At 44.8% G+C, this 21,459-nt stretch overlaps 1 protein-coding gene across 1 annotated transcript in view; it reads right to left on the reverse strand.

Annotated features, from left to right (window-relative positions):
- The window catches only part of ssbp4 (single stranded DNA binding protein 4), a 105,138-nt gene that overhangs the window by 19,943 nt on the left and 63,736 nt on the right, over positions 1-21,459 (reverse strand). Inside the window, exon 5 of the mRNA XM_074667968.1 lies at positions 7,100-7,189. Coding sequence (XP_074524069.1) covers positions 7,100-7,189 — 90 coding nt within the window. The remainder of the gene's footprint in view (positions 1-7,099; positions 7,190-21,459) is intronic.

The following is a 21,459-nucleotide window of genomic DNA, read 5'->3' on the forward strand; positions in this document are numbered from 1 at the left end:
ACAAGAAACCCAGCTTTGGTACAAGTTTTCTCTGTTCTTAAATCTCCCAAGACTTAAACACTGTCTATCTCTAACACCAAAAAAACCCATCACAGAATAAACCAGATTTTGACCTTTGACTTCAGACCACCACTTTTTACCTTTCATCTTGTTATTTACTTGTTGGGGCATGACAATTTGTCAGAATTGTAGAAAAAAGCGGTGACAAAACGCCAACACTATAACTGTAGTGACTTAGTTAGTTCTGTCATTGTGCTCACTTTCACACCGTGCGCAGAGCCAACATTGTTTCGCAGAGTTAATCTACTGAGGAGTGAGACATCCTCAGGCATCCTTACTATCTCTGCTGAGAGTCACAGATGCAAAACAGCAACCCAGAGGTGACAGGTGAACAAAACGTAGCAAAGTGGTGGCGGCTGATGCAACGCCATCACATCCAAAAACCATACCAAAAATAAAAACACTGAAAGCAGGGTTTGTAAAGTGGACTTGGCTTATTGTGGGGGGTATCGGATTGGATTTTGGGGGGGAAAAGCACACAGGATGTCACTTTCAACACATTCAATCTTTCTCCTGAACATTTTATCTATTATCTATTTCCCATCTCTTAATCCCAATCCCAATCCACCAAAGTGAAACAAAGTTACCCTGGTGTAGAGATGGGCCGATACACTTTTTTACATTTAGATTCGATCTGATCTATTAAAATTTAATTGCGCTGATATCCAATGCATACCGATACAGTAGGCAACATAGTAAAACATAAAACAAACAAAACATTCTCAATATCAAGCCATTTATTAAATAGTGTTGCAACGACCTGAGTGCATTATGTAATTGCATAGTATGTAGAGATCCAACTTTTCTGGTTCCGATAACGATCCTGATCCGATACCAGTGTTAAATAATAACCCACATGCCCTACTTTGGGATAAGACTGGTAATGTTTTGGATAAAAGGCAAAAAATAAGTAGATGGAAAAACTGAAGTAAATATTTATTTAAACGTTAGAATATTCAAATGTTTGGCACTATTTTGATTAAAACAAAGCTTCAGAATGTACAGAAATTTTATTTAAATGTAAACTTTTATACCATATAGACTGGTAATGCAGCAAAAAAAAATTGCATCAAAGGAAACATTTCAAATCAAGTAGCCCAGAGCGCCAGTAAAAACAGGCATGGAACTGTTTGCCTGGATCAGGACTATGGATTGGCCCCTTTCCCACCAATACCGATCCAGCTTTAAGGGGCACCGATACACCGATACCAGATACCAGGATCGGTATCGGTGTATCCCTACCCTGTTGTTGTATTAATCCAGTAAAACAAGACTACCCATATTAAATTAACGCTAGCTATTATGGTAAAGCAGGGAGGAAATTAGGCTTAAATTCAGATTTTGAATGAAGTTTTGAGTTAAAGGAATAATGCCAAATTTTAAAGCAAGGGTACAATCGATGAATCGTATCATCAGTTCGTTAAGAATCAATCACTACCTGAGGATCAAAATAGTTGTTAGCTGTAGCCTTATTACCTGCACCTTGTGTATCTGTGTCTATGAAACAACTGACCAGCACACACCTGAAGATCAATCTTACCTTTAATAAATAAAACACCCTGAGCAGATGTCTCCTTCATTCCACTTGTGGCTGCCATGTGTCAGCTTTGAAGCGCCTCTTAAATTTGTCTTTGATACCTGGGCTGCTTCTTCCTAAATGTGTAATCAAACCTAATCCAAACGGTGTGTGTGTGTTTTTTATTTTAGCTGTTGTCCCTTAAGAGCTGCAATTACCTGTGGTAAAACACATCACCCTTGACTTTGAATCTTTATTTTGGCAAGAGAAGCCTTTCCAGTTGGAAAAAAAATGGACTGCCACACCCTAACTGGTTTACAGAATTAATGGAGTGCACTAAGTTTATCACGTACCTGACACAGCGCGTGTAGATCAGAGAATAAGGTCAACAAATAGGGATTATTTGACAGATGGAGCATAAAAATCTCTGAAGAACAGATGTGATCTAATTTGCTTTTATCTGGAAAAAAGCCTGACACTCCTACTTAAGCTGGTTTCTTCTAGATTTTGTCGTCTTTTTTTCAATATTCATGATAAAAATACATTCAATGAATCATGAAACATACCTGAATTTTTAAATTCTATCGATTTTAGTTTGTGTAAATAAATCAGTCACTTCTTTAAAGACATTGTTGGGCAAACACTTCTGTGACAGAGGAAAAAGAAACATTTTTAGGACTATCCTGATGTCTCAGGGTCCTCTTCTCTCCTGTAATCTTTGCTGCTTTCTTTTCCTCTATCTCCCTGTCATTAACTCTCCTCCCAGCCGCTCCTCCCTCTTTTTCCTCCCCTCCTCATTTCCCCCTTGCTTGTCCTCCCCAGAGGGCCATGATGCAGCAGCAATGGACTTTAGCTGAGAGGAGTGGAGGATTATACATACACTAAATGTACAGAGATCTCCACACTAACACAAACACTATCCTCTCTTCTTTTGGCGTTCTTCCTCTTTCCTCCCTTCAACATCCAGCTCGACCTGCAGCTACTGATCAGGGAAGCATGTCAGCAGACACCCTCCTCCTCCTCATCCACCCTCCACCTCCATTTTCCTCGACTGTCCCTCCTTTGCCCCCTCATTCCTCTCTCCTAGGACTGTAGCCAATAACAGTGTTGGGGTCACCTATGTTAATTATCCTGCAAGTGCAACTGGGGAACAAAACTCTGCAACACACTCACGCAAAAAACACACAAGAACGGTTCATACACACACCCTAGCCGGTGAGTAAGCATGTGTCACTGAGGCAGAGTGTGTGAGAGCGAGAAAATAATAGTTTCAAAGACAAGGGAAATGGAGAGAGTGAGGAAATGTCACAGAGAAGGATGCCGGGCGTGTGAAGGAGAGAGGAGAAGGGGAAGGTGGTGAGGGTAGGCCGACCCAGAGTTGAGATGGGAAATGAGTAAAGCTAAGAGAATTTTTTTTTTACAGTTGATAGAATCAATCAGAAATGATGAAAAATGACAAAGTTTTGAATGCACCGCACTCAGGCACCAGTCATGTAAAAATCTCAGGGTAGGAATAAATCTGAACAATATATGAGAACAGGAGTAGACTTCTTTTTGGCATCCTCTTCACCTGAATGATTAAATGAGCTGCAGAAAAGTCCGCATCCTGCTCTTTCAGCACGAACTGCAACCATCAGTTCACCAGACACCATCATGGTGTGTCTCGTTTTTAAAACTGGTTAAAGTTGAAAAATGCCACATGAATACAAATTTATACATGCTGCTGTACCAGCAACACTGTCTGCTTGATTTAAAGGAATAAAATGTGAAGTTTGGGAAAAATGAACAGAACATTTTGGGTTTTTTTATCCTTTCCATTCATACTTCTTTGTTTTGTCTACCTTTGCCTGCCTTGCTGTCCAGATTAGATGAGCTAAGAGCAAAGAGAGTTAATACTGCTTTCCTCTCTGCTCATTCTGTCCGTCTGCCTGTCCATCCTGTCCATGTGTGTGTGTGTGTGTGTGTGTGTGTGTGTGTGTGTCTGTCAGTCCGCAGCACAAGGTCTATTTATGGAAAGCAATGTCACTCATGCAACACCATCAGATAGCTTTCTCCCTGGCCTGCTCACTGCTCATACATCATTAACATTCTCCACCGCTGCACACACACACACACACACACACACACACACACACACACACACACACACACACACACACACACACACACACACACACACACACACACACAGAAATAAGCAGCCTATACAGCACACGACATGCTGCCAATCGAGCTGGACAAAAAATGCAAGAAAGAGTCTTCACAGTTTCACACTGTATGTTTCTATGCATCAGACAAGTTAAACGTTCTTGTCTTAAACAATTTCAAAATTCTACCATCCTAGATAGAGTGGTGTTAAAAACTGTACAGTTTATCAGTCCTATAACAATACATATTACATTAACAGAACAGTGAAGAATTGATTCTGATTTTGAAATGACACTGCAAAAAACTGAAATCTTATCAAGTGTTTTTGTCTTTTTTAAGTTGAAAATGTCTTTTTAGACTTAATATGAGACACATTCACCCGACCAGTCCAGAAAAAATGTCTTGTTTCAAGTTGTTTCAAGAAAAAAATGAGGTCTGAATTGCTTGTTACAAGTAAAAAAAATCTGCCCGTGGAACAAGAGAAAAGTTACTTGTATTAAGACATTATTCTAGTTTCAAGCAATTTTTTAGCACATATTTCTTTTTCCATTGACAGATTTTTTTACATGTTACAAGCAATTCAGACCTCATTTTTGTCTTGAAACAACTTGAAACAAGACATTTTTCTGGACTGACCAGTTGAATGTGGCTTGTATTAAGTATAAAACAAGACATTTTTTGCTTATAAGATAAAAACACTTGATTAAGGGGCCGTTTACACAACAACAATTTTTGGGTGAAACGCTCAAGTTTTATTGTGTTTCAGCCTTGCATTTACAAGGAAACAGGATTTCAGCTGACCTCAAATGCAAACTTTTGAAAACGGCCTCCAGAGTGGGATTTTTCTGAAACGTTTTCAGTGGAAACGATGACGTCACACTCCACCTTGCACGTGCATACAACATGACAACAGTACTGTTGGTACAATTGTCGCAGACTACCATGTTGTGCTTGTGCTGCTCAATCTACTGAATCCGCTGACTGTCTTTCAACCAAATGTGCATCTGTTGCTCCACTTTTGCACTTAGTATTCCCCAATGCATCGGATGATCAGCTCAACTCTACTTCAGTGGAGATCTCCCAGAAGCGGCTTCTGGACAAGACAGTCATAGCACCACCTACAGGCCAAGAGTTTTCAGTCCCTCAGCGTTTCCGTGTTAACACACATTTTCTTCACTAGAAAAAATAATGGATAAACTGAGTACCAAAACAAAGTTTCTTAGTGACAGCAAGAGATGACTGGGATAAGATGACCATCAAGAACAAGAGCTGTCTATGTTACTAGTTCATGTTTTTTTTTTTTTTTTGCATGATTGCATGCTATTCAGTCTCTTTCTGCACACGGTAATGGAGCCACTGCAGTGTCTTCCTCCTTCCTGCTGCTGCCATCAAAGAAGTGACCACACCACTTTGTATTTTAATGGTGCATTTCACCTAAAAAAGAAAAGATACCTGACAATTCTAAGGTAATATGCATTTTGTGTCAAACTTAGTTAAGTGATCTAGTCCGTATAAATTGCCACCTACAAGCTAAGCTAACAGTAACAGCTGATCAGACAGAGGCCAACGCAACAGTATTTGATGTGTGAAATGCCACAGACCAATTATAGATGTGGTTAAATTGAAGAAATTGACCCCAGCACTTGCTAAATTGGCTGGAAATGGCTGGAAATCAACTCTACAAGTTGCAGAATTAAAACTTAGAGGCTTTCCCCTTTCCATAGTTTCACTATAGTAATGCAGCATTTACTTGGATATTAAATCTCATGTCAAAGATTGTTGAATACATTTCATTATGTTTATTTGATTCCCAAATCAAGACACTAACCACAATCACATTTTGACTTAAAACTGTTCTTTAATAAAAAAAAAAAACTATAGAATTTGGATCATTTGATTTAAGAAAAGAAAAAAAAATCACTTTCAGCTATGATACAAAATTTAAAAAATTATCATTCAACAGTTTATAAAACACAACTTTTACACATAAAAAGTACCGTGGAAGTTCAAAATGTGAACAAACCTAAATGTTTACAGGCGCTTTAATTATTCAGTCTTTGTTATCCCTTTCTGTCCCTTTGACACCAAACTTAAAGGAAAAGTACACTACTTTCTTGTGGGTTAATCTATAGATATACTGCTTATGGTCATTTTATCTTAGCTTTGGGGCTGGAAGATGTGAAGGAAAAACTGGACAAATCACAGTTATTCAAATTTCAAATTTACTGCAGAGCAAACAAGAGAAAAAATGGGTAAATGTGTTGAAAATTTGGTCGCTGAGTTTGTAAGAGATTAGTTGTTTTTTTTGTGTTTTTTTTTTTTACTCACTCCAAAAGAAAAGTCAGACTTAACCTTTTAACCCATTCATTAAATGTTCTACCACAAAACGCACTGGTAATAACAGAAGATGACAAAATCTAATATTTTTAGGTGATGTGTCATGTGGAGCTTCTTCCTCTATTTAATAATAGTCCCTGAAGTAATACTCTACAGTAAGTCTTTTGGAAATATTCAAAGTAGTTCAGAAGCTTTAAGTGAATACAATTTTTATTTCTCTTTTCACCTCTGCCTCTCCTGTGAATATCTCTGGAGGTGCAGATATTTTAAAACCTCAAATCTGAAAGTGTTACTAGTTTAATGTGTGTCAAACTGTCAAACTAGGCTTGCGTGCTTGCATGTTTGTGTACGAGGGAGAAAGGAGAGAGTGATGGAAACAGAGAGGGAGAGTGTGTGACCTCGTCAGCCTCGGAGACAGCCTTCAGAGAACAGTGATGACAGGAGGAATTAGTGAAGCAACACAAACCAGCGAAAATAGCCTCCTCTCCTCTCCTCTCCTCTCCTCTCCTCTCCTCTCCTCTCCTCTCCTCTCCTCTCCTCTCCTCTCCTCTCCTCTCCACTCCTCTCCTCTCCTCTCCTCTCTCCTCTCTCCTCTCCTCTCCTCTCCTCTCCTCTCCTCTCCTCTCCTCTCCTCTCCTCTCCTCTCCTCTCCTCTCCTCTCCTCTCCTCGCCTCTACTAAAAAGAAAAAAAAAACCTACAAGCTCTTTCTTTTCCTCACTAAAGAAGGAAAAATTTCATTCCAGGGCGGATGAAACACATCAGGCTGACTCTCTGAAAACAGTTTGCAGTGTCACACAGAGCACCAGGAGTTAACAGCTCGAGTGTGGACATAAGGGACTGAGGCAGAGACAGAGGAGGGGAACACATCTGGACAGGGATTAGGACAGCTAAAGAGGCTAAAAAAGGAGGAGGAGACAGAAGGATAGGCTTAGCGGCTCACTGGCCATGGGAGGGGCACTGGAGTTGTCAGGTGTTGCAGTATGGGTGAAGGAGTGGGTGCTGGTGAGGGGATAAAGTCAGTCTTTTTTTTTTCTTACTTGAAAGAACCCAGGGGGCATGGGTCCTCCTGGCATGCCATCGTTAGGTGGCATGTTGCCCATCACTGGACTTGGAGCAGCAGCCGCACTCTGAAAAACACAAAGAAAATACACAATAAATTAACTACCAAAAGGAGATAAAAATTTGCATTTACAAAAATTGCAACAAGTGAATTGTGCTTGTTTTTGTATCGCTGTAAAAATGTGTGTCGGTGACATCACCCATCATTTTCTAAATAGCTTTTTGAGGCCCAAATATATCAGCTGCCATATTACCAATGATGACTTAAACTTGTTTGCGGACTACAACGAACCTCACTGGATCTTAAACTAGCCACACCCCCTGCCTTGAGTGCAGTGGCGGCTGCTGGTCAGTCAAGGATGGGTAGTTTTTTCTGGCCTACATCGTAAATTTTTTATTTATTTAAACGTAAATTCTACCCCGTTCCTTTACAAGAAAATGATCTGTGACCCTGTCGTACCAACCAGGTGTTTTTTACCTGTGTTTTCTCAATGGCGAGCAGAGCTAGACTGATTAAACGGCCTAGGCCCATTGTGTTGCAGGTGTAAAACTTGAGCTGCTTTAAACAGGAGAAGCTCCTCTCTACAGAAGATGCTCTGGTGGAGGGTTACACTTAAAGATTGCTGACTGGCTCATTTCACTGTCAATCAAAAAGGGATTCGGCCTCAGACAGATCATCCAATCATCATGCAAAAGCCCAGCGTCCAGGCCAGCCCACTGTCTCATGAGCGTCTGATGGGCGGGACAAAGCCCAGCGTTTATCCAATGACCGTCCAGTTTTTTACAGTGGAACAACCCACTCTATGTTTCCCCACTGAAGTCAGAAGACGCTCAGCGTCCGACTGTGTTAAAGCGCTGAGACGCTGCGGGGATGAATGAGAAGGAGGTGGAGCCAGTTACCTGTGATAGGTAGCTGATTCTGAACAAAAGATGAAGGAATTCTAGCACATATTTTGTCAATGAAATGTACACACAGCAGAACATATCACCACTTTTTTGGGGACATTTTAGGGGAAGCTGAGCTTCCCTTGCAGTCTTAGAGCAATCGCCACTTCTTCAGTGTTCAGACCCAAGTGGACACTCAAGGAACTGCAGTTTTTTGCTCCTCTACATTAGCTTCACTCTTTCAACTGGCAGTTGAGCAGAATGTTTGTTTTTGATCATAACTGCTTATTGCACCTTCATTGTTCCCACAGGGTCAGAGCACACACAGAGTAGACTAGAAGTCACCCTGGTAAACTTTTTCTGTCAAGCCATGGAGTCAAGTTTGGCTGTCAAGTCAAGTTTTAAAGTGGTTATTGCTGCATTTGAATTTCACAAAAACAATCAGCTGCTCAAGACTCTACACAAAATCTACAATCACCCACACACACACACTCCACCAGCCCCTCCCCCATCAAATCAAGAGCTTCACTCACATCCAGCGCAAACAATCCCTCCATCCGTTGGCTGACCCACACGGCCCAGACACTAACTAACAGGCCCTGGGGCCATAATAGAGGTCACACACACACACACACAAAAATAAAACCCTGCTCTGGTAAGAGGGTGTGAAGCTTCGGGACTCTGAACAAATCTACGGAGATGTACAGAGTGTGGACACGGATGCGTCCACAGGAGTCAGACACAAACAGAGAGCGGGAAAAAGACAGAGAGAGAATAAGGGAGCTGGTGAACAAGAGCGATGGACAAGGAGAGAAGAAGAGACCGATGGATCTCTCAAAGGGTGATGAGAGGTCGGACAGTGAAGAACGGTTTGCTTAAGATGCCGCTGTAGTGCTCTGCGCTCTATATATATGTGTGTGTGTGTGTGTGTGTGTGTGTGTGTGTGTGTGTGTGTGTGTGTGTGTGTGAAGAGCATGTTTCTTCCAGCCCCAAAAGTACACAAGCAAGAAGATGTCAAGAGTTTTTTCTTAACAAGAAAGCAAAGAAGCTTATAGTCAAGTGACCAGCCTGTAAAAAGTTACTGATGATATTTCAGCAGTTTGCAAACAGCAGAGGGGAGCCTGATATACAAATCATCACTTGTTTATCACTTGATTGTGTTATTTGATAGTATATCGTTTGATACAGAAGCCCAATAACACCGCTGACACATTGTTTGTGTTAGTGTGTGTGTAGTTTTCTGCTCTATTTATTTTTCAAAAACACAAATGTTTATGATCTTATTCTGGCTGGGAACCTTTCTGCTGACTCAAAATCTCCCTCTACAGTTTTCTTGACTCTTGCTCCTTTTACTCAGCAGGTTCAAAGCACTTCTCTCCATTTTCAGTTTTCTGTTATCTGTCCTCTCTGTAGAAAAGGTGGAATTGCAGGACAGAGTCACTCTGCCATTAAGCCACCAGCAGAGGTAGTAACAAAGGCTAAACAGAGGCAAAACAGTGTCTGTAGCTTCTTTAACACCATGACTCAAGGCAGAACTTCCATGCCCTTGGTTACACTTTGTCTTCAGTGTGAAACCTAGAGGCACAGTGGTTGGGGGAAGTCTTTTGGTTGCCGAGGAAGTGACAGAGGCAGTGTATGCAACAGCAGAGCAGTGAAGTGAGTGTGAATGTGACGTTTACTGTGTGTATGCAAAGATTGTACAATCTAAATGTGGCAACTTTTTGCTTTCATGTTGTTGCAAATGCATGTATTTACCAGGGCGTTACACACAACAGTGTTATAGTTATTTATTTTTTCAACAGGCTTTGTGGTTGGCCACTCCAGGACATAAGCTGAACATAAGCTGATACATTTTTGTCACATCTAGCATAAATCAACTCCATGGATGATAGGCACTGTCTCTCCATCCAGCTCATCATACACTGTACGTGGGTAAAATTTAGCACCGTCAGGATGACAGGATACAGCACAGCTCTGCGCAGCACAGAGTGGCGATGTGGCAGCTCATCTCAGTCACAAGCTGCAAAACTTAGTGGGCTGAATATCACTGAAAGAATTTGCAAATGATACAATCAGACACAATCCCTCTTAGTGTTTGTACCCGGATGTGGCTAATTGCTGGCTAAAGGGATTCCCCTGAATACTTGATGCTACAAACATCAGGTACAGGCGTTTTTACACTGAGTCTCTTGTACACAAAACCCGTTGTAACTGAAATAAGAGAATTAATTTAAGTGTGTAAAATATGCTCGATAAAGCTCTTACAAACAGAGAAAATACAAATCCTCTGACCTCATCGTCCTTAGTTAACTGTGTCGTAGTTAGCTGCTACTGAACAAAGGGATGGCGAAAAAAATAAAAAAATTAGACACACACATGCTACAACACAAACAGAGTGTGCCAGCTGTGGCCTGAGCATCATCTACTGAGGAATCAGGGAGAAAAAGAAGAGAAAAAGGGGGATGGAAATGAAAGTGTAAAAAGGAAGAAAGGAGGCCAGAGGTATCAGGAAGAATGGCAGGAGAGCAGGAAAAGTGAATGGAAGTGGTGCTGGCTTGCAAGTATGTGTGTGTGTGTGTGTGTGTGTGTGTGTGTGTGTGTGTGTGTGTGTGTGTGTGTGTGTGTGTGTGTGTGTGTGTGTGTGTGTGTGTGTGTGTGTGTGTGTGTGTGTGTGTGTGTGTGTGTGTGTGCGTGTGTGGCTGCCTCGACCAGCCAACGAGGCTCCACAGTACTCAGGTGAAGCAGCAGCAAAAGGCCCCTTCTCCTAGTTGCCATGACAACCCCGACCTCAGCTCCTGCTCTCCAGTGCCCATTAAAACCCTCAGGCCGTCAATCATCAGCATGGCCAGGGAGCATGGAGAGAGGAAGAGGGAGAGAGAGAGAGGGGGAGAGAAGTGAAAAGAGGTGGAGAGAGATAAGAAAAAAGAAAGAAAAGAAAAAAAGACGAAACAGAGTTTAGAGCAGCCTGTGGCTTTTGATAGCTGCTGTGTTTGCTACTCTGTCTTTCTCTTTCTTTCTCTATGCACACAAACCTGCGCCGTGTCAACTCTTTAGTCTCATTCTGTAGCTATCCATACGTCCTTCACCTCTTCAGTAACTTAAACGATCTTCATGATCAATCACTTGGTCGGTTTTCTAGAAATCTGAAGCTCTGTGCAGTTTTTCTCTTTTCCAGGATTTAGTCTGTTGGATGTGCAAAAATTTCAATCATAATGGAAAGTGTATACCCAAGAGAGGGACAAACTCACTGATGCTCTTTTTAAAGTCTCTGCAAGGAATTTGGAGGCACTTTGAAAAGTCGAAGCTTTGCATTCTGAACGTCTTAGACACCAGCAAGTTTTCTGTTAGTATTAACAACTGTGGATTTTTAAACAGAAAGAAACAAACAGTAGTCACCCAAGTCCAAAACGCAGACAAAGACACTGGTACAGCTCAAATTCCTGTATGGAAACACTTAGGCTGTAGCACTTAGCTGGTTAGCTTTATTGGGTATAATAAAAAAAATGAAAAAGAGGAAAAACGGGATGATTAAGATTTTAAGTAAATCATACAATTTTTAAAAATGAATGTTAAATGGGAAACTTCTAGCTTTTAGAGAAAAAATCCTGCACCTTTATGATCTGTGAACAAGAAAACATAGAGTTCTACTGATCAATATGTAAGAACTGTAAAAATAAACAAATTAGTAATGAAGTCATTTTATAATTAATCGCCTATCAGCATAATAACTAAGCCACCCTCTGTGTGCACTATGAAAAGCAGACTTGTGGTAGGCAGGGGTAATAAATATGGTACTTATATAGGTACCAACCAAATTCAGGCCCCGTTTACACGACAACATTTCATCTGGAAACCCTAAAATGCAGTGAAAAAAAATCTGCGTTTACACGGAAACGCCGATAGACTGAAAACGCTGTAGTAAGCATGCCAGGCCTGTAGGTGGTGCTATAACTGTTTTGTCGAGAAGCAGCTTCTGGGGAGATCTCCACTGAAGTAGACTTGAGCCCATTATCTGGTGTATTGGGGAATACGAAGTTAAAAAGTGGAGCAAAAGATGCACTTTTTGTGTGAAGACAGTCAGTAGATACAGCAGATTGAGCAGCACAAGCACAACATGGTAATTCGCAACGATCGTACCAACGGCACTGTTGTCCTGTTGTATTCACTCGCACGAGGCGGAGTGTGACATCAGCGTTTCAACTGAAAACGCCGGCTTACTGTTTACACGGCAACGGTGTCGGTCAGCAGCGTTTCAGAAAAGTCCCACTCTGGAGGCCGTTTTCAAACGTTTGCGTTTTAGGTCGGCTGAAACGCTGTTTCCATGTGAAGGCGAGGCTGAAACGCAACAAAACTTTTGCATTTCACACTTAAACCGTTGTCGTGTAAACGGCACCTCAGTCTAGTACAGAGTACCAATTCATGCAAAATCAAATGGTACCGTTTTATAGTACCTAAAAGTAAACTTGTGACTGTGAGGGTGTGGGAAAGTTGGTGATTTTCCATGCTGGACATGGCATTACAAGTTTATATGCTGAGAAATAAATCTTTGAGATTTTATTGTAAACAAATAAACGCACAAAAGTACAGAAAATTGGTACCATTTAGTACCGACACCAATTGCCAGGTACCGGGCATCGGTGCCATGTCTTTTCAAATGTGAAAGGTACCCATCTCTGCTTGGTGGTGACAGGAAGAAATTATTTTATGTCCACAAGAAAGCAAACAAAAAGCTTTGAGGGCTAATCTAACTCAGCTATATGACATTAGTAAATGAAGTACGACAGTCAAACAATAGCTTGACTGGACCAACCTCAAGGACCTTTATCTTTATGGAGAGGTCTAACGTGTTTTGGTTGCTGGAAGAGGCCTGAAGTCAATCCTACAAAATAAACTACCAACACAATGTGTTTGCCTTATTTTGACTTCACATTTTAATGAAAGGAGAGGATGTATCACTTACAGCCAGACTTAAAATGCTGAGCTAAAATAAGCTCACACCACCGACCAACACAGAGCAATAACACAGGCATTGGTGAATGTTGTTACAAGTTAAAAGAAACAATAGCAGTTCTCTTTGTGAAGTGATCTCAAGCACACATTTGATCATCCCCTCTAACAGAGGGGGTCTGCTCTCCTCATGCCCCTGGTTGTGATCCTCTTTAGCTCCATGTTGGAAGCACGCTGATTCGCTGGCTGACCGGTTTGCCCACAGACAGTGAGTGAGCGGCTCTATCTGTCCGGCGATCAGACCTCAGCTTCCAGGGGGTAATGGATCTGCTGTTATCTGGGTCCAGACAAGCAGGCCAACACACTGCTACCTGCTGGCCACAACAACACTGATACCGACCTGTTAGTGCCTGTGTGAGTGTGTCTGTGAAAATGTGTGTGTGTGCTGAAGCTTGTGTTTCTGTCTGATCACAGGGGTTCAGCCTGACCTGCCTGATCAGACTATAGTGCTCTGTGACCCCCCTCCTCCCAAACACACACACACACACACAAACTCCTTACACCCAAAACACACACAGAAACACTGTAAAGTGTTCACAAACACATAAAAATGTTAAAAGTCAACACTGGCGCCCTTTGGCCGTGCACACAAAGTTTTCACATGCACAAACAGTCCAGTCCAGTTCTTCTTTCGCTTACATTTTTCACTCAAGGGCTCTGTGTGTCTCTCACTCTTTTGTTTATATCTGCTTCAGCCTCTCTTTCTCTGCTCCATAGCTCCAACAAAAAAATAAAAAAGCAAAAACTGTGAATACAGCTGAAAAAGCAGACGGGCTGTCGGCTGCTAATGTAAAGAACTTGTCCTTGATGCAAGAAGTATGCAAAGAAAGGACTGAAGCTTAATTATGAAAAGGCTTGGCCCTCAATTAAAACTGACATACATGCAGGTTTAAACAGAGGTGTGCATGTATAGATTGAGTGTCTCTTTTTGTTTAAACACGTAGTTTCTGATGCTTGCAGATGTGCATCTCTCTGACCTTCTATTACCAAACCAGAAATGCCATCATCCTCTCCTACCATCTCTCCAATTTGTCCTCCTGTCACGGCCCTCTTTCTCCTCCTCCTCCTCTCTCCTCAGCTTCAAGTGCTCCAATAACTCTGTCAGTGGAGTCAACTCTATAAAGATTAGCAGGGAGGCAGGAGTGCGTAAGCAGGGCTGTCGGCCGACAGACGGGTCTAATCGATGGAAGACGGAGAGCTGCTGAGCTGCTCTGCCAGGAACCCTCAGTCCCAACCCTGGAAATGCCCCAATGGTGGGACATACATCCTGCATCCAACACGTGACAGATATGCAGCAAAGTATGCTTTCACACACACTTTCACACACATTCACAATGACTTGTATGAAGGCCCCCTCCATTTGTGAGCTACCACCTTATCGTGGTGGAGGGGTTTGCGTGTCCCAATGATCCTAGGAGCTAAGTTGTCCGGGGCTTTATGCCCCTGGTAGGGTCTCCCATGGCAAACAGGTCCTAGGGGAGGGACCAGACAAAGAGTAGCTCACAAAGACCCCTAATGATGACAAACAGAAATGGTTCAACGTTTCCCTTGCCCGGACGTGGGTCACCGGGGCCCCCTCCTGGAGCCAGGCCTGGGGGTGGGGCTCGATGGCGAGCGCCTGGTGGCCGGGCCTACTCCCATGGGGCCCGGCCGGGCACAGCCCGAAGAGGCAACGTGGGACCCCCTTCCCGTGGGCTCACCACCTGCAGGAGGGGCCATAGGGGTCGGGTGCAAAGTGAGTTGGGCGGCAGCCGAAGGCAGGGACCTTGGCGGACTGATCCTCGGCTGCAGAAGCTAGCTCTAGGGACGTGGAACGTCACCTCTCTGGCGGGGAAGGAGCCTGAGCTGGTGCGCGAGGCTGAGAAATTCGGGCTAGATATAGTCGGTCTCACCTCGACACATAGCAAGGGCTCTGGAACCAGCCTTCTCGAGAGGGGTTGGACTCTCTTCCACTCTGGAGTTGCCGCTGATGAGAGGCGGCGGGCAGGGGTGGCGATACTCATTGCCCCTCGGCTCAGTGCCTGTACGTTGGAGTTTACCCCAGTGGACGAGAGGGTAGCCTCCCTCCGCCTTCGGGTGGGGGGACGGATCCTGACTGTTGTTTGTGGCTATGGTCCAAATAGCAGTTCAGAGTATCCACCCTTTTTGGAGTCCTTGGAGGGAGTGCTTGAGAGTGCTCCGTCTGGGGATTCCCTCGTCCTACTGGGGGACTTCAATGCTCATGTCGGCAATGACAGTGAGACCTGGAGGGGTGTGATTGGGAGGAACGGCCCCCCCGATCTGAACCCGAGTGGTGCTTTGTTGTTGGATTTCTGTGCTCGTCACAGATTGTCCATAACAAACACCATGTTCAAGCATAAGGGTGTCCATATGTGCACCTGGCACCAGGACACCCTAGGCCGCAGTTCGATGATCGACTTTGTAGTCGTGTCATCGGACTTGCGGCCGCATGTCTTGGACACTCGGGTAAAGAGAGGGGCGGAGCTGTCAACTGATCACTACCTGGTGGTGAGTTGGCTCGGATGGTGGGGGAAGATGCCGGTCAGACCTGGTAGACCCAAACGTATCGTGAGGGTCTGCTGGGAACGTCTGGCAGAGTCTCCCGTCAGAGAGAGCTTTAACTCCCACCTCCGGGAGAGCTTCAACTGTGTTCCGGGGGAGGTAGGGGACATTGAGTCTGAATGGGCTTTGTTCCGTGCCTCCATTGTTGAGGCGGCCGATCGGAGCTGTGGCCGTAAGGTGGTTGGTGCCTGTCGGGGCGGTAACACCCGAACCCGCTGGTGGACACCAGTGGTGAGGGATGCCGTCCAGCTGAAGAAGGAGTCCTATCGCGCCTTTTTGGCGTGTGGGACTCCCGAGGCAGCAGACAGGTACCGACAGGCCAAGCGGAATGCAGCTTCGGCGGTTGCCGAGGCAAAAACCCGGACATGGGAGGAGTTCGGTGAGGCCATGGAAAACGACTTCCGGACGGCTTCGAAGAGGTTCTGGACCACCATCCGGCATCTCAGGAGGGGGAAGCAGTGCACTGTAAACACTGTGCTCAGTGGGGACGGTGCGCTGCTGACCTCGACTCGGGATGTTGTGGATCGGTGGAAGGAATACTTCGAAGACCTCCTCAATCCCACCGGCACGTCTTCCTTGGAGGAAGCAGGGTCTGGGAATGATGGGGTGGGCTCTTCCATCTCTGGGGTTGAAGTCGCCGAGGTGGTTAAAAAGCTCCTCGGTGGCAGGGCCCCGGGGGTGGATGAGATCCGCCCAGAGTTCCTTAAGGCCCTGGATGTTGTGGGTCTGTCTTGGCTGACACGACTTTGCAACATCGCGTGGACATCGGGGGCAGTGCCTTTGGATTGGCAGACCGGGGTGGTGGTCCCTCTTTTTAAGAAGGGGGACCGGAGGGTGTGTTCCAACTACAGGGGGATCACACTCCTCAGCCTCCCTGGTAAGGTCTATTCGGGGGTACTGGAGAGGAGGGTCCGTAGGTTAGTTGAGCCTCGGATTCAGGAGGAGCAATGTGGTTTTCGTCCTGGCCGTGGAACTGTGGACCAGCTCTATACCCTCAGCAGGGTCCTCGAGGGTGCATGGGAGTTTGCCCAACCTGTCCACATGTGTTTTGTGGACTTGGAGAAGGCATTCGACCGTGTCCCTCGGGGAGTCCTGTGGGGGGTTCTCCGGGAGTATGGGGTGTCGGGCTGCTTGTTACGAGCCGTCCGTTCCCTGTACGACCGGTGCCAGAGCTTGGTCCGCATCGCTGGCAGTAAGTCGGACTCGTTTCCAGTGAGAGTTGGACTCCGCCAGGGCTGCCCTTTGTCACCGATTCTGTTCATAACTTTTATGGACAGAATTTCTAGGCGCAGCCAGGGTGTTGAGGGGGTCCGGTTTGGTGACCTCAGGATTGGATCACTGCTTTTTGCAGATGATGTGGTCCTGTTGGCTCCATCAAGCCGTGACCTCCAACTCTCTCTGGATCGGTTCGCAGCCCAGTGTGAAGCGGCTGGGATGAGAATCAGCACCTCCAAATCCGAGTCCATGGTCCTCAGCCGGAAAAGGGTGAACTGCCCTCTTCAGGTCGGGGACGAGATCCTGCCCCAAGTGGAGGAGTTTAAGTATCTCGGGGTCTTGTTCGCGAGTGAGGGAAGGATGGAGCGAGAGATCGACAGGCGGATCGGTGCAGCGTCTGCAGTAATGCGGACTCTGCACAGGTCTGTCGTGGTGAAGAGGGAGCTGAGCCGGAAGGCAAAGCTCTCTGTTTACCGGTCGATCTTCGTTCCCACCCTCACCTATGGTCATGAGCTTTGGGTAGTGACCGAAAGAACAAGATCGCGGGTACAAGCGGCCGAAATGAGCTTCCTCCGTAGGGTGGCCGGGCTCTCCCTTAGAGATAGGGTGAGAAGCTCGGCTATTCGGGAGGAGCTCGGAGTAGAGCCGCTGCTCCTCCGCGTTGAGAGGAGCCAGATGAGGTGGCTTGGGCATCTGGTACGGATGCCTCCCGGACGCCTCCCTGGTGAGGTGTTCAGGGCACGTCCCACCGGGAGGAGACCCCGGGGCAGACCCAGGACACGCTGGGGAGACTACGTCTCTCGGCTGGCCTGGGAACGTCTTGGGATCCCCCCGGAAGAGCTGGCCGAAGTGGCTAAGGAGAGGGAAGTCTGGGCATCCCTGCTTAAGCTGCTGCCCCCGCGACCCGACCCCGGATAAGCGGAAGAAGATGGATGGATGGATGGATTGTATGAAGGCATACTGCATATATTATGCACCAACACACAAATGCACCCGTGCCTTTGCCTTCCCATAGCTCCAGCAGCTGTTATGTCAATCAGGTGAATTAATTACCAGTAAACAAATCTGCCTGGGATCCCCCCACAGAACACACACAAACACAAACAAACACACATACACATATCTCTGCTCCCAATCGACTCTGATTCCCAAGCATCTTCTTCTCCCAAGCATCTTCTCCTCCCAAGCATTAGCAGCCCCTGGAGCCCGAAGCAGCCTCCGAGCTACCCAGGCACTGCTCAGAGCTGGATGCCCAGGGGGAAGGCTCTGTGGCTGGGGGGACGTCGCCTGGCTCTCCCCCTGCAGCCCTGGAGCACATGCTTTTACTCCCGCTGCTTTTTCACAGGCTTACCATTCATGGCTATTCTCTCTGGCACACACACACACACACACACACACACACACACACACACACACACACACACACATACACACACATACACACACACACACACACACACACACACACACACACACACACACACACACACACACACACACACACACACTACCTGACAGAAGAGACAACACACTCTGGAGTGCAGATGGCATCAATAAACACACATACATGCACACAGCTGCCTGGAAAAAAAGCTGCTCTGAGATGAAACAAACAAATGCAGAAACACAGACAATTCTGTTGTCAATTTCTGCCGCGTGTAAACATGATATTGATGTGGTGACTCTCTGTGGGCTGATGGCAGCTGACAGAATGAAGGCGAGGGATCCATACCACATGACAGACAAAACAACACAGACGAAGAAAGGAAAATAAGCAAACAAAAACCTGTGAGAAATGGTTGTAGGACAACTTAAAGTCAAACTTGTGTTTGAAATTCTGTGATTGAACAAATTGACTTCAATGTTAAAACCTGGTTGTTTAATAGAAATAAAAAATGTTTATTAAGAAAACAAAAGGTGTGTATTTCAAACAGCAGTCACATTTTTTCGAATGAGAGTCTGCGCAGTAGAGACAATAAGGGATTCTGGGAGAATCTGAGTGGGGCTGGGTGACAAAAACAATATATATTTTTTCATCTTTTGAGAGTCTAATCACTTCCTGACTGTAACTCCCAACATCTTTCACAATCCCCGAAAAAAATACATGAGAATGGCAGCTGTCAATCATCGTTAAACGTTACATAAAACCTAGTTTTTAACCTCGTTTAACTAATGAAAACAAAACTTTTCAGAAAAAAGAGGACTTGAATACAAGGCAGCCAAATTATATCTTCAAATCACCACAACAATCGGACGTGAGAAACATTTCTACAAGGAGTATTAATTCTTTAAAGTTTGACCACAGCCCATCTGGAATGGCTGGGAAGCCGGATTTTTTAACCTTCACCGCAGCCAGCCACCAGGGGGAGCAGTTTTTGTGGAGACCTCACTTTAAGACGAGCAACAGGACGCCTATTTTTTTTACTGTCTATGGTTGAAAACACAGTCTGAAAGTCCTTTAGCCAAAGCGCCTGTTGTTGTTCGCATTTTTAGCTAATGCAAGGGGATAACGATCCACTTCGTAAAGGTCTATATGCAAACGCAGCATAGCAACATACAGGTAGTACAACACGGTTGGCTGATTTAGGTACACACACACACACACACACACACACACACACACACACACACACACACACACACACACACACACACACACACACACAAACACACACACACACACAAACACACACACTTTTTTTAAAAAACAGTGATTTTAATGGTGGACATTCATGTTTCTTTTAGTCTTTTAAATACATTGAAAACTACAATAGATGTTTTTATTACCTGAATTTTTTTTTGACTCAATGACAAACAGAAGGACGGTGAGTATTCCTCAAATTATGAATGCAAATTTAAGTTACATCATGAGAAATCACACAAGCCATCCCCAGCAGGAGGGGCTTAACTCAGCTGAAGATTTACCTCCAAATCATACGTTAAGTGGAATTGACACAAATGAGTGCACAGACCACATACAGTATTGATGTAAAGCAATTTAGCACCCACCCTCCTGACATATATACACAAGTAAACACACACACACACACACACACACACACACACACACACACACACACACACACACACACACACACACACACACACACACACACACACACACACACACAATGGCTTTTATTGGCGGTAGATAATGACCAAAGGTTGGCGATGGCCTGCTGCTCGCTCTGGTGACCCCTTCCAACATAGGTCCCCCCTGCTGGCACTGCTCTTTAATTACACACACAAACACAAACACACACATACACTGACATTGCACACACACACATGTAGCCCCCAACCCCCCCTGCCTGTGGCCTTTCACTCCCTCATTAGGCAGTTGGTGTTGGGTGGAAAGCCACCAGAGAACTAGGGGACAGGGTGTCATGATGACACTTGTCCACACGCGCAAATACTCACACAGACACTCTCTTACACACACACAAAATGAAAAAGTAAGACTTATACACACAAAGCTATATGCCTAATTGAAGATTATTAATTCTGCTAATTAGGGAATAACTGGGTGCTTGGAGCTTGGAGAAAAAAACTTATGTGAAAAAACAGTAAAGGAATGAAAGGTGTGTAAAATTTGACTGAGGGAGGGAGCAAAAGTGTCTGAGAAATGATTTTAACATGCTTGATCTCCCTCTTATCCTCAGAAAAGAGTGTCTAGTGTCACGCCACGGCGGATTTTATTCACTGAGTCCAGACATGGAGTCCGTTTCCAGTGGGGCTTTAGCCAAAGCTCAGCTCTGCAGGTCAGGGAGGCTACAGATCAGGGTAAAGCTGGTACATCACCCCCTCAAAGGCCATTTCACAGGTGATGATGCACCTAAACACATACAGGTATGCTGCAACATTTTTGTCATAAACAGAATATGCCATGTACAAGCAGATCTATTTTTCCTGTTATTGCCACTGTTAATATTTGAGGCAACTGTGACTTATAGGGTGAATGGAAGATTCATATCATATAGAGCATGCATGACAAAGTATCTTTGATCAGACTTTTGTTGGTTGCTATGCGCCGCCCTGTTGGCTATGGCTGCCTTTTGCAGCAGCTCTCTCTTCTTTGTCCGTTTCTTGTAATTTTTTCATCTCTTTTTTGTAATCTTTGTATTTGGAGTGGATCATTACTTTGTTTGGCTCATTTCTTGGTAATGGACACCAAACTTTTTGTGGCTTCAGTGATATTTTTACTACTTTTTCTCCTGTGTTTGTCTGGAGATCCTACATGTAACCATGGGCACATTGTTTACATGTGAAATCAGCTGTTAGCAGCCTGTAGCATGTAAATGCTAACTGGTGTAAGGCCTGATGTCTTCCCACAAGGTGAGGAGAAGGAGGTGAGGACGACATGCTGGTTCTCAGGTGTGAGGTAAGAAGTGAGGACATGGACCTGTCCTTCCATCCATCGTTATTGGGAACATAAGATCTAACTCCAATAAGATGGACGAGCTAGCTGTGCTAACCCAGCAACAGAGGGAATACCAGAGGGCAGAGTAGCATCATGCTATTCACAGACATGGCTAACAGAGCTAACATCAGACACCAACGCCACATTGGAAGAGCTTCACCTGCTGTGAGCAGACAGGATCTAGGAGACAGAGAGTGGACAGACTGCTGAAGAAGCACAGTCCTGGACCCTGTGGAGGTGGAGGCTGGC

The sequence above is a fragment of the Halichoeres trimaculatus genome, unplaced genomic scaffold, assembly GCF_033239565.1.
Source record: "Halichoeres trimaculatus isolate MK-OKI-2021-1 unplaced genomic scaffold, fHalTri1.1 fHalTri1_scaffold_4, whole genome shotgun sequence".
NCBI classification, from domain to species: Eukaryota; Metazoa; Chordata; class Actinopteri; order Labriformes; family Labridae; genus Halichoeres; species Halichoeres trimaculatus.